An 18658-nucleotide genomic window follows, 5' to 3' on the forward strand; every position below is an offset into this window, starting at 1 on the left:
ATTATTGTGAGCAAGAAAACAGGGTTAAATCACTTCCCTAGTATGTCATGTAAGGGACTGGTGGGAATGGACTTATTTGACCCCTGCTCTGCTCAGCAGCATCCCACCCCCCTAAAAAGGCTCACTAAAGGATGAGAGGATCCTGCTAAATTGTGGCGTTCTCTGGCTTGGGAGGCTGAGTAGGAAGGAGGGATTCCAGAAAATCCAGCAGAGGCAACTTCCATCCTGAACGTTATGCCTTGCGGTGGTGGTCCTACCCACAGTCCAACATGCTAGAAAGCAGGCAACACTGTGGGAGGGGAGAAGCAACCCCCCACCAGATGACTGACTATGGCAAAGTGTTGAGCTAACGCTCCATCCTATCTCCCCAACACGGCACCACAACCTGATCCACAAGTGGAAACCGTGGCCTGGCCTCTCACAAGAGCAAATCAGGAGGTAAACTGTGTCACCACTGTATCACGAGACCTCAAGAGGGTAGGAACTCACATGCTCCTCCATATCTCCACCTCGGTAAAATAAACATCTCTGTAAAGAGAACGCTAGCATGTCAGGAAAAGAACTAAGCTTGTATCCTTCTCCCTGGAACCTAGTCTGTTAGGCCAAGGGTTGTTTTTCTTTCTTTCACAGAAATGTATTCACTCACGTAAGTCTGTATCTGCAGTCTAAAGTGGTACACTTCAATGGTTTACTGCTATTTCTGAGAACTAGGACTAATTATGCCACAAACATTGCTGGCTCCAACGGCCAAAAAGGCAATCTGCTTTTTATACCCAACAGCTGCTTGCCTTGGCTGTCAGAAGTCCTATACTGCAGAGTTTGCATAGTCTAAAATGAGCAAAACACTACTGCTACTCCATCACCACTATAAATAAGTATTAACTTCCTGATCTTCTGCCAACCTAGCAGTTCAAAAGCATGCTAGTGCAGGTAGATAAATAGGCACTGCTGCGGCGGGAAGGTAAATGGTGTTTCCATGCACTCTGGCTTCCGTCACAGTGTCCAGTTGCGCCAGAAGCTGTTTAGTCATGCTGGCCACATGACCCAGAAAGCTGTCTGTGGATAAATGCCAGCTCCCTCGGCCTGAAAGCGAGATGAGCGCCGCAACCCCACAGTCACCTTTGACTGAACTTTACCGTCCAGGGCTCCTTTACCTTTTAACTTCCTGATGCATTAAACTGGTGTGGATGGTCTTAGTTAGCTCCTGAGGATTAACCAAACTGTTGTAGCTGTTTATATTAATGTACCTCATAAGCATTTAAAACAGGTCCATCTCATTTAACCACATAGAAGCCATTTTGGCATATGTGGTATATATGTATTATACAACTGTAGGCAAAATTTATTTCCTGCTATTTCAAATCCAGTTTGGAGAGAAGCCATAGCACAATGGTAAGGCATCTGCCTTGCATGCAGGAGGTCCCAGATTCAATCCCCAGCACCTTTTCAGATGCCTGTCTGAAACCCTGGAGATCTGCTATGAGTCTCTATGTCAACAATACTGAGCTAGATAAACCAAAGGCCTAACGTTCATCAAGGAATTTCCTTTGTTCCTTTGACTCACCTAATATTTCTCCAATACCAATAAAAATACCAGAGAGTCCAATCAGACTTTTTTCTTCAGTACCAAATTTATTTACAGCACCTATACAGGTCCCATACACTCCAGAGAAGAATGTTAATTCCAGACCTAGAAAAAAACAGCAATATTACAAAAGGGAAGGAGAAAGTCCCTAGTTAGAGCTTTATCAAAGTCTACAGTTTAAGATAGAATTGCAACATGGAGCTGCCAAAAGATATCAGTAGACTGAATGATACACTGGTCTTTTAGGAGAACTTTTCATAACTGTATTTATGCAATGCAAGTCAAGTTGACCAGCGGTGGCATTGGTGATTATCTGGAGGAAGCAGCTGGTAGCAAAAATGCCTGTGTAGGATCCAACCATATAAACCATCAAGGTATTCTAAGTACCATTGGCACCAATATTAAATTTTAAGAATGTTTGTGCAGGATTCAACTACAACAACCAAGGCACCTATGGAACGCTAAGTGCTAGCTTTACTAACAACTCCCAAGAAGTATTTGTGGAACATTTTACTTCAGAGCTGTCTGGTTCTATATAATGATGGTTAAAAGGATCATATGTACCACATGCCTCGATTTCTTTTGACGAAAAGTAGAACGTAAATTAAATAATAAAAAATCTTAACCAAGTGAGGTAAATGAGGCACATGGCCCATTGAGAGCCTGCTATGGGCCAAAACTTCCACCGATCCATGGAACTGCAGGCAAACCACCACCACCCCCCCCCCAAAAAAAAAACACAACTTGGTGAGGGAACCTGAGATAGGCCTCCAAGTTTAAAGCAAGAATACTAAAATGTGATGATCGGGCCAACTAAGGTCCGCAAAAAATGGGACTGAAATAAATGCAAAATTCTGAAAATCTCCACTTTCACTTTAAAGCCCCCAAAATTTGAAATCCTTTCACATCTGAAAGGATATTTTTTTAAAAAAAGACTGCAGGCTATGAAAGGTACAGATACTCTCAGCTGCAACCACCAGATGGCAATCTGCAACACAAGTATTCGGCTACCAAAAGGAAGATACTGTATAGGAAAAGGAGCACTGAAAGTTGCTGCGGGGGGGGGGGAGGAGAGAGAGGAAAATATGATGGAAGAGATAACTGAAGATGCTGGAATGGAATGTCTTAATGCAAGGCAAGGACCACAATCCAAAAGGCATCTACAGATGTGTACAAGGGAATCATCCAAACAGCCAAGGCTTTTGTCCGAAGTAGTAGCCAGCCAGCAATATGAGTGGCAGTTCATTAGAAAGAGCAATTGTCTTTTTTGGATGCAGAGAAATCTTTAAAAGAAATCCTCAGCTCTATGCATGGTTCTCCCACAGGCTCATGGGCTCAGAATGAGAGCAGAAACTCAAACTAACAAATGCTTTGGGAGATACAAGGAAAAGAAAAGCACTTGGGGGATTTGCATGATGCAGCCAAAAGCAATGGATTTGGGACAGGACTGATAGGCAGTAAGAAAGTCAGTCTGGGCCAAAGAAAAGTCCCATGCAAACTCCTAAGGCTAGTGATTCTATCTCCGTCCAGTTAGTTACCTGTATAGGCTGTTGTGATGCTAAGCAGCAGAATCTCTTTTGTGACACACAGCTTGATGGATCTTTCTGCAAAGAAGCCACAATTAAAATACGCACATGCACACCATGAGGATCCTCCCTGGATGCTGAATTAAAGTAGGGGGAGGTGGAATGGGCTGAACTATGTTATCCCCTCCCACAATCATAATGACTACTTCTGAATTAATATTCACAGTTGCATACAGGAACACAGAACTATAAGGCTTAAGAAGACAAAAGGGTGACAGATTCCAGCTTTGTGAGCCTAGACCATTGCTCACTGGTAGAGCAGCTGCTTGTATGCAGAAGACCCCAGGTTCAATCCAGGTAGGGGTCTCCAGGTGGGGATGGAAAATACTGAGCTAGATGGATCAATGGTCAGAAGAAGGCAGCTTTCTAGGCAGGAGAAGACACCTTAAGAGCCTCCCTTCCTGCCTACTTCATATCCGAAACAAACCACATTACAGGGAATGTAGTAATCCTGATGCTAATATTAGGCAAACTATCTTTCAATTCCCCTTACCCCAAGGGGAACACATCCACTGCTCCCTTAAGAGAACAGCCACCATGCTCCAAGAAGAATGAAACTTTCAAGGAACCCCTAGCACGGGGAATTAAAAGCATCTTTTCCTTCCTAGGGTTAAGAATCTCAGACAATGATGCTTAACTGTGGTCTTGGGAAATGCAAAGCATTGGTGTCTGGGTGGCAAGAAGAGACACATCATACAACACAGGAAAATAATGCATACTGCCTGCCCTTTTTATAAAAAAAAACAACACCTGGAGGTGAGCTTTTAACTTGAGGCATCCATGTATGACTATGGCTTGGCATGCTGGAAAATCTAATACTTCCATGGGATTTCACTTACTAAATGCATCGACGGCCCTTGTCATGTTGCTTTGGCCAGACCTGGTTAAAACAAACGTTTATTTAAAGTGAGAAAATAAATTTACAAATGGTGAATTTAAGTTGTCATGATTATTATTCTTTATACAACAATGCCATTAGAAATTTTACTATACCAATATGGGAAATAACTCACTCAGAAATGAACTATTTATTATGCATTGCTTATGATTATTAGCCATATTTCAGAATGAGCTCGCTGGCTGGGGGCGAAACCACTCCACTTACTTCCTGGTGGGTGAGTCACGGCTGCTTATTACAGGAGAAGCGTAAGGTGGCAGGGAGGTCAGTGCAGTGCAAACACACTGGCAGGTGTGCCAGGTTGGCTCTGCTGGTGCATATGCACTCTGCTGACCTCTCCACCACTCCTTCTCTATCTCCCACTACGCAACAGCAAACCCACCTGCCAAGAAGTTCGTGTAGCAGCTGCACCCCAGCCAGCAAGCTGCCTCTGAATTGTTGCATTTTACTGATATTATGCTATGGATGGAAATTATGTTGTTTATTATGTTTCTACCCAAATCCAAGTTAATTTCTGCTGCCCAGATGAATGACTATTGCATTCTATAATAACTCCTAAAGTATCAGGACTTAATTCTTACTTTAGCCACATATTTTAGCCTGGATTAGTGCCACATTAAAGGTAAAGGGACCCCTGACCATTGGGTCCAGTCGTGGCCGACTCTGGGGTTGCGGCGCTCATCTCGCTTTATTGGCCGAGGGAGCCGGCGTACAGCTTCCGGGTCATGTGGCCAGCATGACTAAGCCACTTCTGGTGAACCAGAGCAGCACACGGAAACGCCGTTTACCTTCCCGCCGGAGCAGTACCTATTTATCCACTTGCACTTTGACGTGCTTTCGAACTGCTAAGTGGAGTCTTTCCCACAAACTCCTCTACTCCTCCCCCCAAAACAAATTGATTAATAGAAAAATATAGTGTGACCTGTGAGGACAGTGTGCATAACCATCCTTCGTAATACAAATTAGTTATCTATCTTATTCACAGAGGAGTAGAAATGGCTAAGCATACAGATTCAGGAGTCAGATAGCCATAAACACCTACGTGCGTTCTACGAGGTTGTCAGTAGAGGCATCAGCGTCTTCTTCCTCTGAATTTGATTCTTCTGGGGTCCTAATGAGAAAAAACAGAACGGTCCCCACAAGACTAATCACCGTCAGAGCAATGAAGACAGTCCTACGGTCGTTTTCTGGGAAAGAAAAAGAAGTGTGTGTCAACTTCATAAACCAGCAATAGCATATCCATTCATTCTATACCTAAAACATTTCTGTGCTGTGATTAAATACAGCATATAAAATAAGGTGTACTCTCCCATATACTAGTCAAGTTCTCCATCAATGAAACTCAAGTTCTATATCCAAAGTTACCAATACAATAGAAGTGGGGAACCTTTTTCAACCCAAGGGCCAGTTCCTTCTGAGTAACCTTCTGGGAACCACATGCCAGTAGCATGTTTTAATTCTGAGCTTTATTCAATTTCAAAATCAACTGTGAATTCTAGCTAATGTATCACATCTGATTCACAGACAAAATAAATGCAAAACATTATTGAAGCTTGTGAAAACTGGCATGAGCTCAGTTGCAGAATCTGGGAGCCAGAGCAAGAGGAATGTAGGAGGGAAGTTCAAGGATGGCAGTGCTTTTTTGAGGCTGGAATGATAAAACACCGAGACGTGGAATCATAGAATCACAAAACTGTAGAGTTGGAAGGGACCCAAAGGGTCAAGGCAAGGTCAATAAAAGAGGAAGCTAAGCAACACCCAGATATATGTCAAAGTAGATTTGTTTCAGCGAGGATCACAGTTTGAAGGCATAGATGGGAATATGAGCCAGCTGTACACATGGAACAAAAATACAGCGAACAGAAGGGAAACACTGTAGTGTTTACAATTATGCTGCTGCACATGAAGTTAAAAATAGCCTCCAAGGACTTTTAAAATACTGTTTAAAATAAGCTGTGGCTATCTCCACTGCTTTTTTTATTTCTTTTTGTCCCATCAACATAGCAATTTCCCCTTATTATTTCATTCACAACCTGGTTACCTTAAAAAAAAGGATATATTAAAAAGACCAACCTGATATATGAAGTTTCCCTTGCCAGGCAAAGTATATATATAGATTTCCAAAAAACAAACTGTGAACAAAAGAAAGCACATTACTGGTTAAGCAAGCTACTTGAATCGCAAAAGAAGGGGGAAAATGTAGACTGCAATTTACTTTACACTGTCAGAAGGCTGCAAATCCTAGTGAAGCTGAAACAAGCCCAAGGATTTCCTTGTAAAAAGTTAAATTATGTTGGCTTTCCAGGCATAGTTGAACATACCTGGACAACATAAGATAACAAAGAGCTTGTTTTCTTTGTTCTCCTGCTACACCCACACAAAAAGTGTAACAAAGTTAAAGCAAGAATACTTCTTGGCTGGATGAAGAACCCAGCAAGTTGCTTCCAAAAATGGTGATACAGTGGTACCTCAGGTTAAGTACTTAATTCGTTCCGGAGGTCCATTCTTAACCTGAAACTGTTCTTAACCTGAAGCACCACTTTAGCTAATGGGGCCTCCTGCTGCCGCCACACCGCCAGGGCACAATTTCTGTTCTCATCCTGAAGCAAAGTTCTTAACCCGAGGTAATATTTCTGGGTTAGTAGAGTCTGTAACCTGAAGCGTATGTAACCCAAGGTACCACTGTATACATCTACATCACAAAAACTGATCCAAAAGAAGAATGGATTTTGTCAGGATCTGCTTATATCGTTGCTCTTCTTTCTTCATTTTCTACCACCACCATCACCAGATCTCAGAGTTAATTCCAGGGGGGCGCTTGTTTCTGGGCTCAGTTTAAACTACTGGTGATGACCTTTAAACCTCTAAACTCTGCCATATATGAATCAACAAGCATCTGTTTCTTCAGACATCTTGTGAAAACTTTACCTTTCTGACCAGGCTTTCCCTGACTCATGAAATTGGGCCCTGTTTTATATGTTCATATTCCCTGAATTCCTGTTTTACTTATTCTTATATCCTTTTCTAGCTCTGTTTCATAGGGAGTTTTTGTATTGTTTTATATTGTACACCACTTGGGAGGTTTTTAAAAATATTAAGCAGTTTGTAAATGTTTTTAATTAAATAATAATAATAAAGCTACGGGAATCTTATTAATTAATGGGCAGCTTAGGGACCGGTTACCTTGGCAACTGCCCACTCACACAGGAACTTGACTGACCTTACAGCCCCTGCTTCCTGTGCCGCTCCTACACAAAATCAGGCAGGGACATGTGATAGACAGGACCTTCTCAGTGTTGGCACCGTGACTCATTAACTCCCTCCTGGTGAGGATTCAAATCCCCACTAGCCGCCATATCAACTCACACTAAAAACTACCATTCTAAAGACATTTGTTGGACAAATTTAAATCAGGGGTCTACTCATTAAAAAGCAAACAGGGAGCATCTCCACCCCCATCACCCAGCCCAGACACAGAGGTCCAACTCCAAGGGCCTTCTACCGATTCCCTCACTGCAAGAAGTGAAGTTACAGAGAACCAGGCAGAGGGCCTTCTTGACAGTGGTGGTCACCCTGTGGAATGCCCTCCCTTCAGATGTCAAACAGATAAACAACTCTATGACTTTTGAAAGACATCTGAAGGCAGCCCTGTATAGGGAAGGTTTTAATGTTTGATGTTTTATTGTGTTTTTATACTTTGCTAGAAGCCACCCAGGGTGGCTGGGACAACCCAGTTAGATGGACAAGATATAAGAATGAGAATAATTTCTTTCTAAACCAGCTTGCCTCCCAGGTGAAGCAGGTTGTTTAAAAAATGAATAGGAATTGCCTTCCAGTCAACCAGACAAGGAAGCTCACATGAACTGGAAGGAAATTGGTTATTTTCCTCTTCTAGGGGCAAATGACGTCCATATGCATGTGTGAACATGACAGCAGGTGAACAGTTTTGTGGGTTAGTGTCAAGGAAGTCTGGAATAAAGCTTATATAAAAGACTGATCACATAAGCCAGACAGCATACTCTGCAGCCTTCCCTGAATTTCTGACTACTTCCCTTCAGATGCCAGGGCACTAGCTAAGTTCATGGGAAATTCTTAGTGCTAGCCTACAGGAACAAGGCAGATCATTTCCCATGACACAGAAGTGATGTTGACTCAGAACAGCCTTAGAGCAAAGCACTCCTTCCAATAAAGAAGACCAGTTCTAAATACGCATTTTGGAACACAGAATTGGCTGGAAGCTGTTATTCAACTCAATCCTAGCCATATTTTCTTGGAAGAAAATGAGTGAGCACAAAATTGCTACTGAACTGCAATTTTTTTGTGCCAATTAACTACGGATATTTCAGAAGAGACAGAATTCATAAAACTAGACATTTGGTGATAAATGACACAAGTGCAGCATTCTCTAAAGAAAAGTGTCACCCTCATGTCAAAAAAGCTAACAAGTGCCAGGTAGATAGACAGACAAACTTTTTATTGGCTTTTTACCAACAACAAACAACAAGTAGGGAGAAATCAAGATCGTATTGGGTAGATATAAGTAAAGGTGATAATTTTGTTTCCTACCTGGATTGTAATAATGCCCAGAAGATGCCACTGTTTCTGCCAATGGTGTTTTCATTGGAATTTATTGTCAGACAGTTTCCCTGAGCAGTCCACAGTACTGAAATTTAAATCAGAACACAGGTAAACAAGGAAAGAAAGTTATCTATGATTTGCTGACATTTTATGTGTGTCTATGTCTGAGGGCCCAGGGTAGTTAGTTCACGTAAGTATTTTTAAGATGCCTATTTGGGCCACTTCAGAGATTTTTAGGACTATACCCAAGATGTTTTTAAGTGTACTAATAAAAATGTCAAGTGTGAATGTAACAAAGTTCTGTCTGAAACACAAATATCATACTTCATATGCTACAAGGATGGAATTGGCAGCAGCTCCTTGCTGAGTTTGTTGCCATGTGTGAAACAACACTTATTCTCCATCTTCAAAATGTGATAATAATGACACATTTGCAAGCATCAACAAATCTCAAATACCAAATAGAATTTGTTGCCATGTGTGAAACAACATTTATCACCCAGCTTCAAAATGTGAAAATAATTACACACTTGCAAGCATCAACAATTAATATATACCAAATAACATAAAACATTACTAGAAGGTATTCTAGGCATTTCTCCACTTGCTGGCAATGCAGCCAGCCTCTGCGGCACTAAGGGTTAGTTTCTGATTTATCACAGGCTGCTGGCAGCAACAAATCTGAATCATATATACTTTTTAAGATACATAAGGTATGACTTTCAGAGTGGATGCCACTTCAGCTACGGTCATATTTCTAATCTGGACTTTGAGTACCACTTCAGGGCATCTCCAAATGACACAGCAAAAAAACCAACAAGTTAATTATAATACTACCTACTTTGAACAAAGTGATCCTAAGTAAATCTCTCTAAATTCAACTGGACTTGCTTTCTAGATAATGTGTATCTGAAGAAGTGTGCTTGCACACGAAAGCTCATACCAAGAACTAACTTAGTTGGTCTTTAAGGTGCTACTGGAAGGAATTTTTTATTTTGACTATGGCGGACCAACACGGCTACCTATCTGTATCTAGATAATGTGTTAGGTTTGCAGCCTAAGGGAATAATAATAATAATAATTCCTGTGGGAACCTTTCACACAAACCATATCCATGCCTGAGTGTATGCTTTGTGTAAATATTTCGTTTTCAAGATATACCAACTTGATAATTCTCAGTTTGAGCTGTAAAAATGCAACAAACGTACTGTTGTGTGCTTAAAGCCAAACTAGCCATGTCACTTGTTCTTGTGCCTTTTGCATCTTAATTCATAATCGGAGGCACAGAGAACTTGTTGAGACCATGGTGCCAAGGAGAGGGAGTTTAGCCCTTTCTTCCCCTGATGCGACTGTTAAAAAAACTAAAAATCCACACACTAGCTGTTAGCAATTGAAAAAGAAACATGTAACATGCGACACATTTAATATAACATCTCACCTAGATTTTAGGATTCCTACTAAGTTGGAACATCAAGAATCACAAACTTCTTTTTAAAGGCGGAGCTTAAGAAAGCAAGAGATTTGCTAACAGAATAATTTTGGGGATCTTTTACATTCAACTTTGTTTTCACTCATTCTTCTTCCAGCTCCAAACTAGCAGGTATAAAAGTTCTCTAATGTTTCTTTACAGCTATCGTTACTAGAGAAGTGGGGACACTAAAGAGCTTTTTAAAAATAGAAACACTAAAATTTGGATTCAAAGACCACACATAGTTCTTCTGCATGTCCAAAGGAGCTTTGGAATTGTCATCTCAAACAGGGTATCCTCATGCTACATAGCACACCTCTTTTTAAACTGAAAGGAGTTTCAAAAGCAAAGTTGTCATTTGGAAGATGGGGAAGCTGAAAAAAATCAACAATTCCAAAGGGCATATTATGTGCCTAGAATATATGCTCTGGGCATCTTGGCCTCGATCTCAAGATCCTACCAAGAACTCAAGTCCAACCTAAACATTCCTAGATCTTTCTGATACAAAGTTGGGAACAGCATACAGAAAGGCCTCATTCACACATTTTGTTAAAACCATAGTTTAGTGCTACATAGGTGAGCCTCCCAGAGCCCGAGTGAGCCGCTGGGCTTGCAGGCTCCGACCTCATCTCTCCTGCACAGTCAGGAGGAGTTCTGCCAAGCTTAGCTTCAGTTTAAAAAAATCTTGGCTAAACATTGCACACAAACCCGGGATCCTGGATTAAAACAAGCTCTGGTCAGTTTCGATACAAGCCAACTTCCAACCATAAGTTATGAAGTTGGGATGTTTAACAAACCACTTTTATTTTAAACCAGAATCCCTGATTCACTGCCAACAGTTAGCCAAGATTCTTTGAAAGCAAAACTCACAAACTGTGTGCGAGAGGGGAGGGAGAAGTACGCAAGCCAAACACTTTGCTTGGGCTCATGAAGCCTCACCAACTTAGCACTAAACCAGGCATAGGCAAACTTGGCCCTCCAGATGTTTTGGGACTACAACTGCCATCATCCCTGACCACTGGTCCTGTTAGCTAGGGATGATGGGAGTTGCAGTCCCAAACCATCTGGAGGGACGAGTTTGCCTATGCCTAAACTAAACTATGCTTTAAAGTTCCACGAGAACCAAGGCGTGGTGAGAAAAGGCTTACCAGCAGCTGCTATTCCAAGGAAAACAGAGGCTGTGTAGAAGCTCCAAGTAGAAGGCTGGATAAAAACGGCAATATATATGCTGAAAAGATGGCAATGTATGGGATTCAGTTTTAAAATTGCTGATGCTACAACTGCAATACTTTGTATTATATTAAAGTCAATTTCTTACTCCAACTGCAAAAAATACTGCAGCTCAATATATCTGAAAGTTTTACATATCACTAAAGCACATCATGCCATGCTGTTTCAATCATGCAATCTAACAACCATTATTTTCTTACACTGCAACCCACTCTAAGAAGCTCAATTTAAAATATTTAAATATTAAAAAATTTAAAATAATAGCCTCACAGCAACCCCGAGTGGTCGATTTAAGCTGTGAGAAGATGACTTGATCAGGGCTCCCGAGTGAGATTCATGGTTGCACAGGGATTTTAACTTGTACATCCTGTGTTGAAAGCCAACACACTAACCACTATCCCATGTTCCTCAGTTCCTCACCTGCTGATGCTGCACATGAGGACAATCAGCCTTCCAAAGGTAGATGAATAAAAGGTAGATAGCCAGAAGGAAACATCAAGGACTTACGTATTTTGACTTACCTGTAAAAGATACCACTAACAAACATGGACAATTGCGGTCCTATGATGGCAACCACTGAAGGCGAGATAAGATTGGATGCCGAAAACACCCCATAAATAACAGCCATGCTGCGGAAAGTAACACTAATTATTAATAAATATTAGGATACATTTCAATGTCATTTCAGAATTTTTAAATGTGTTAATAGTGGGGTTGGAGAGATGAAAATAATGGCAACTTACCGTATTTTTCGGACTATTGGACGCACCGGTCCATAGGACGCACCTAGATTTGGGGGGGGGGGGAATAAAGGCAAAAAAAAATTATCCCCCCCCCGCCAGGCGCGGGGCTGGGGCGGGGAAGCCCGAGCTTCCCCCTCCCCCAGAACGGGACCCAGAGCCATGCCGAAGCTGCGCGCAGCTTTGGCATCGCTCTGGGAGCTTGCGGGGCTGGGGGAGGAGGAAGCCTTCCGCCAGCCTCCAAACCATGTCGGGAGACAGCGGGATGGCGCGCTGCGCCTCTCCCGCTGTCCCCCGAGTTTGCGGGGCTGGGCCAGCCTTCTAACCAAGTCGGGGGAAAGCGGGAAGGGCGCGCTGCGCCCCTGCCGCTGTCTCCCGAGTTTGTGGGGCTGGCGACGGGGAGGAGCAGGCTTCTCCCCCCGCCAGCCTTCTAACCAAGTCGGGGGACAGCGGGAATGGCGCGCTGCGCCCCTGCCGCTGTCTCCCGAGTTTGCGGGGCTGGCGACGGGGAGGAGCAGGCTTCTCCCCCCGCCAGCCTTCTAGACAAGTCGGGGGACAGCGGCAAAGGCGCGCTACGCCTCTCCCGCTGTCCCCCGAGTTTGCGGGGCTGGCGACGGGGAGGAGCAGGCTTCTCCCCCCGCCAGCCTTCTAGCCAAGTCGGGGGACAGCGGGAAAGGCGCGCTGCGCCTCTCCCGCTGTCTCCCGAGTTTGCGGGGCTGGCGACGGGGAGGAGCAGGCTCCCCCCCCAGCCTTCTAACCAAGTCGGGGGACAGCGGGAAGGGCGCGCTGCGCCTCTCCCGCTGTCCCCCGAGCTTGTGGGGCTGGCGGTGGGGCTCTCCTGAAGCCTGGAGGTTGTGGGGCTGGTGGGGGGGAGAAGCAGGCTTGCTTCTCCCACCCCCAGCCTCCAGATCAGGTCGGGGAATAGCGGGATGGCGGAGCGCCGACCTGATTCCCCGACCTGATCTGGAGGTTGTGGGGATGGTGGGGGGGAGAAGCAGGCTTGCTTCTCCCACCCCCAGCCTCCAGATCAGGTCGGGGAATAGCGGAATGGCGGAGCGCTTCCATCCCGCTATTCCCCGACCTGATCTGGAGGTTGTGGGGATGGTGGGGGGGAGAAGCAGGCTTGCTTCTCCCACCCCCAGCCTCCAGATCAGGTCGGGGAATAGCGGGATGGCGGAGCGCTGCCATCCCGCTATTCCCCGACCTGATCTGGAGGTTGTGGGGATGGTGGGGGGGAGAAGCAGGCTTGCTTCTCCCACCCCCAGCCTCCAGATCAGGTCGGGGAATAGCGGGATGGCGGCTCTGCGCCTCCCCGCTGTCCCCAGCTTTTGGGTGCAGGCTGCTGCCCGCAAGCCTTGCGAGCCCGCGGGACATCCCGCCGGGCTTGCAAGACTTGGGATAGCTTCCTGAAGCCTGGAGAGCGAGAGGGGTCGGTGCGCACGGACCCCTCTCGCTCTCCAGGCTTCAGCAAAAGCCTGCATTCGCACCATAGGACGCACACACATTTCCCCTTCATTTTTGGAGGGGAAAAAGTGCGTCCTATAGTGCGAAAAATACGGTATTTCACATTTGGCAACCAATGTGCCACTTTGGTTTCATATAGTACATGGGTAGATGAGTCTAAAAAGCCTGGGACACAAATTTTCATGGCCCTCTAGTAGCTATGGTGGCTCATTTACCAGAAGTAATATATTTAGTGTATGCCAGGTCCAATCCAATCAATTTGTAGGTCCCTCTACAAAAACAACACAAAACAGGAAATGTAGGAAGTTGTATTCACACATATCCAATGGCAAATCTGATTTAGCCATCAGTAGTCAAAGGATTTATTATTATTAATTATTATTTTAGCCATTTTCATTGTTCTTCCCTTCCATGGCTTGCATCAAAACATTATCAATTGGGAGAGCTCAATTATGGAAGCAGAATACATTTCACAAAACAAGCAGATACAGTGGTACCTCGGATTACAAACATAATCCATTCCGGAAGTCCGTTCTTAAACCGAGGTGCGCTTTCCCTAATAAGGCCTCCCACCGCTGGTGCCCTTCCACCGTTCGGCTTCCGTTCGTAGACCGAGTTAAAGTTTGCAAACAGGAACACTACTTCCGGTTTTGCGGAGTTCGTAAACCGAATAGTTCGTAAACAGGGCTGTTCTTAAACTGAGGTACCACTGTATATGCATTTTTACATAATTTAGAGTTACTGTCTTTTAGCAATTACCTCACACTATGAGATGAAAATAACTAGGAATGTATCATTTGTATCTTAAGCTGAAATGCTGCCGGCACATTGTAACTTCTTATCCAGAGGTTAATCCTTACTTTTTTCTGGGTGTTTTTAACACATTTTTTGTTAAGGACTTTCAACTTTGGAAGAGACAGATAACTTCTGTGTAATGAGCAGAGGTTGCTTTGCAGGATATCACCAATTTATTTACATAAATCCTTATGAGTCAGTGAAATGGACAGGGAAAAACTGAGTTAGACACCAGCTTGCCTTCTCACCCCACCCCCTTCCCCCACAAGAAAGAGGACATGCACATAAGTGTCTATTTTTTGACACTTTGGTGCAAGTCTAGTTTTCTTCATGCACTTTTTTCACTGCTTTGCAGATGGGGAATAGCATTCCGACACATTGCATTAGCTGTTTAGCTTGAAATGCCTAGCTCTGAAACTCTGTTTGGGACCTCCCCAAAAAAGGAGGAACTCAGGGTATTGATAGGGAAAATGATTGTTTTCCATTATGTCCAAACCCAGCACATAGTGCAACTCAAAAGCAACAAAAAGAGAAAAGTATCAGTGAAGAGTACCTTGTATAGCCACTGCCATGGAAATCAGTGTGATTTAAATTTGTGATAACGGTTTGCTGTACGGAAAGAATTTTTTAAAAATATTAAAATATGGTATCTAAAGATTTTTTTAAATAAATACTTGAGATACCTAACAGAACTAGAAATCAAACTACAGATGAACAGCAATTAAAACACTAATTAAACTTCAAAGCAACGCCTTGAATTAGGTAGTTGCTATTGTAATACTCCTTTCATTGATATAGGCACTGACTCATTCAGCACGTGAACACTGGTTTTCATAATCACTAATGTTGCAACACAGAAAGCAAGGATGCAAAGGAAAGTTGATAGCCTGAGTAAGTTAAGAGTTTTGCACATCAGTTTTCTGAGCTCCCTGAGTGTTTTTCTCTCCCCTTCTCCTGAAGGCAAAACTACACATTACTTTAACAAACAGATATTCTGAAACCTACATTTGAACAGGTAACATTAATGAGATTACAATGGAACATTCTAACTCATGAGTGGGAAGTGTCCTTGATTACGTATAATCCACAGGGAACTTAGGAAGGGAATAACTCTCTCACACTCCTGCTTATTGAGGACAGGATTGATGTTGCATGCATGGAACAAGATCTTATTGCACAACAGGAATTCCCTCCATCCTCCCCCCAAATGCCTGCCAGCCCGCCCGAAATCTGCTCTGGAGGGTTGGATGAAAGCCCAGAACTGGTTTAGGGGGCACATGGAGGGTGTCTTGTTGTGAGACTGGACCATATTGTGTGTATGTATGCTTCATTAGCGCTACATTGAATTCTTCCCCTTATACCCAGGAAACCTGATGCATGGGATTGGGGCGAGGTAGTGATAAAAAAAGGAATTTCACACAAAGGGATGGGCAACATGGTAACCTCCTAATGTTGTTAGAATTCTTCTCCCATTAGCCTCAGCATACCTAATAGTCAGGGGTGATAGGAACTGTGCTCCAAAAACATCTAGAGAGGCATGGGTTTCTCTCTATAAAAGAGATGTGCAAGTGCTGGCAGTTAAGAATACAATCCTATAGTCCATGGGAGGGTGTCACAGGAATTTGCAGATCTTCCTTTCCTTGGCCAAAGAGAGAGGTCCATCCTCATAGGGGGGCATCCACCCCCAGAACCATTCCCCTGGTTCCCACTAAAAAGGTCACTGGCATGGCTCTCCCCAGTGGTGTTTGGAGAGAAATGTTGAGATGAATCCCAAGCCTCTGGGATGTTCTTGGCCTGATCCTCTGGCATGCTCCTGGAATAATTTTTTTTTTTGGGGGGGGGGCGGGAGATATATATCAGTCCTTGCAGGGCTATAGAATTGGGTGATTATTCTGCCTTGCATTCACACAGACATGAACACAGAGACAGAGTAAAGATTATTATGCCTCAGCATTACATTCTGAAAGATCATCCGAATGCTACACAGGACAGTGTGGGGAATCACATGCGTTTTCACTTGGAAGTTCATTGAGATCTACTATCCTTGCAGGCAATGAGGTTAGGATTCCAGCCCTAATCATTTTCTGTGTTAGCATTTTGTATCACTAAAAGCAGTAGATAGCTTCAGAAATATTTCTAAATCTAGACAGATTAGAAGAAACAAAACTAGAGTTAGCACATTACATGTGCTTGAAGCCCCAAAACAATATAACCAGACTGAAGCACCATGAAGAAAGGAAAGGGATGCATTCAGGGGAAGGTAGGAAGGGGTAGGCTCATATTTTCACTTACCGCAACATTTCCACATGTTTGGAAAGCAGTGAACATAAACATAAAGGCTGTTCCTAGAACAATGATGTTCAACAGTTTTTTTGTCTCAGGATTCATTTTGTGCTTCCTCAAAAAGCTTTCCGGCTGAAGTTGGGGCAGGGTCACTACCCTTTAAGCTTCTTTTTAAAAAAATTCTGTCAAGACAACACAAATACCATAATAAGCGTATATGTAAAACTGACTGTGGCATCGACAGAAATATTCTGACAAATGAAGGGAAATCATGTACAAATGTAGCTAAGCAGAATAATAGCAAAAAATCTCCAAGCAACAGGAATGAAAATACCGTAGTACCTTTCACACAGTGAACAACAGCAGGCTCTCCCAAAAGATGAAGCATTCTGCCCCAGCTGATCTTCTTTGACATTTTACTTCCTCATCATACCTTCTGAGTCAGTTTTTGGCCCAAAGACTTTAATCATGTGGTGACAAAGGGAACTCCTGCACAGAGAGCATTCAGTTCATGCTGGACAGGAACTAAAGAGCAGTACAGAAGTCAGGTCAGCTGACCAAAAGGAAGAAAGCCCTGATGAATTCTGGGAAATGCAGTTCTGAATGTTCCCTTCTTAGTCAACACAGAAAAGCATGGAAAGGACTTGCTTAGTTGTTTAAATGATACATTTAATAAGGAATTGTTGACTCCATTAAAAAAACATACATTTCTGCTTCATATATTTATATAATCTCAATGAGTGGTAAAAAGAGGTAAGATATCTATCATTTACTTAATTGGGCATGCAAGTTATGTGTGTCAGTGTTTTAATTTACTTTCTCCATACTAGAATGTGAAGGACTCGGATATAACATGTACTGTAATGCAGTAATAATTTCTATTACTTTAATCTTCCATCACACAAGAAAACCACTTTTTTAATTAACAGTTACACATTCCCATGAAGCTTTTTGGTGACAATGCAGCACAAACAGATTAGGTGGTGATACATTCTGGTTCAGTGGTATGTTTGGAATGTGGGCAAGATATTGCTGGTGCATAAAAAGGTTGGGAGGCATTGTTTTTAGATGCTTCTACCATCATTTCATAAATCAGAGTGATGACCTCTAATATTTCAGTATTTTGTCAGCTAAACATTTCACTTGTGGAATCAAGTAGCCAAACACTATTTTTGTTCATAGCCGAACCCAAAAGGGGTGCCTTATTAACTCACTAGTGCATTGCCCCAAGAAAAAGATACTCCATGTGGGAGCACTACTAATTAACATGTCTTTAAATCTGTTTACTTCAGTATAACACTTTTGTAAAGAACACAATTTGTTACGATAGGTTGCAATAATGGCTATAAACCTCCATAGAACAAAATACAGTAAGATAGGTCTATGCTTCCATAATATGGGTTATTTTTTTAAATGCCCAACTTTTACTTTTTTTTCTTCTTGCTGCTCCCATTCACTGATGCACCAGTTGTAATCTGCAGTCCCCTTAGCAGAAAGCTTGCTTTATGGTGTCATGATTGCTTCTGATAAAAGACACTGGCGGGCTATTATCTTCTGATTCGACCCTCACTCCTACCACCACATCAGACCAACGCAGCACAGCTCCAATCAACATCTCCTCCACCTAACTCAGCACTAATAGCAATGGGCAAAAGGTAGCCACGCCCTCAACCCTAATTCGCGCCTCTTCACTGCGGCAGGAAGGACATCATTGCTCCGCCTCACATCCTTAAACCGTCCAAGGCTCTCGTGGACGCTACGTGCGTAATACAGATTTCGCGCGCGCGCTCCCTCAAGATCAGTTTCCGCTCTCCCTTCGTCGCCATTTTGAATCCAATACTTCCTCTTTTTCGACAAGCGCTATTTGAACGCTTAAAAAAAATTAAAGCCGCGCAACTTGTAATAAACATATCTTAAACAATATGCTTTCATATTTGATTCATCAAATTTAAAAACATTGCATAGTCCTCAGGTGCAGACATTTTTTTCTGTGTGTGATCTCTTCCGGGGTTTCAAACTTAACGGCGCCTG

General features: G+C 43.1%; 1 protein-coding gene across 4 annotated transcripts in view; it reads right to left on the reverse strand.

Annotated features, from left to right (window-relative positions):
• The window catches only part of MFSD11 (major facilitator superfamily domain containing 11), a 23061-nt gene extending 4532 nt beyond the window's left edge, over positions 1–18529 (reverse strand). The window contains exons 1-12 of one of the 4 annotated variants that reach the window (XM_081185408.1): positions 18204–18529; positions 16970–17116; positions 16637–16809; positions 14898–14953; positions 11867–11974; positions 11264–11343; positions 8636–8732; positions 6143–6201; positions 5112–5256; positions 4011–4051; positions 3124–3189; positions 1565–1690 (exon numbers count right to left, since the gene is read on the reverse strand). In XM_081185408.1, the coding sequence (XP_081041534.1) occupies positions 1565–1690; positions 3124–3189; positions 4011–4051; positions 5112–5256; positions 6143–6201; positions 8636–8732; positions 11264–11343; positions 11867–11974; positions 14898–14953; positions 16637–16732 (874 nt within the window). In that variant the 5' untranslated portion in view covers positions 16733–16809; positions 16970–17116; positions 18204–18529. Of the gene's footprint in view, positions 1–1564; positions 1691–3123; positions 3190–4010; positions 4052–5111; positions 5257–6142; positions 6202–8635; positions 8733–11263; positions 11344–11866; positions 11975–14897; positions 14954–16301; positions 16487–16636; positions 16810–16969 lie in introns of those variants that run through there. The other 3 variants (XM_081185407.1, XM_081185409.1, XM_081185410.1) reach the window with 3 other exon arrangements.
• Between the last annotated feature and the right edge of the window lie 129 nt (positions 18530–18658).

The sequence above is a fragment of the Podarcis bocagei genome, assembly GCF_964188305.1.
Source record: "Podarcis bocagei genome assembly, chromosome: 2".
Lineage (NCBI taxonomy): Eukaryota > Metazoa > Chordata > Lepidosauria > Squamata > Lacertidae > Podarcis > Podarcis bocagei.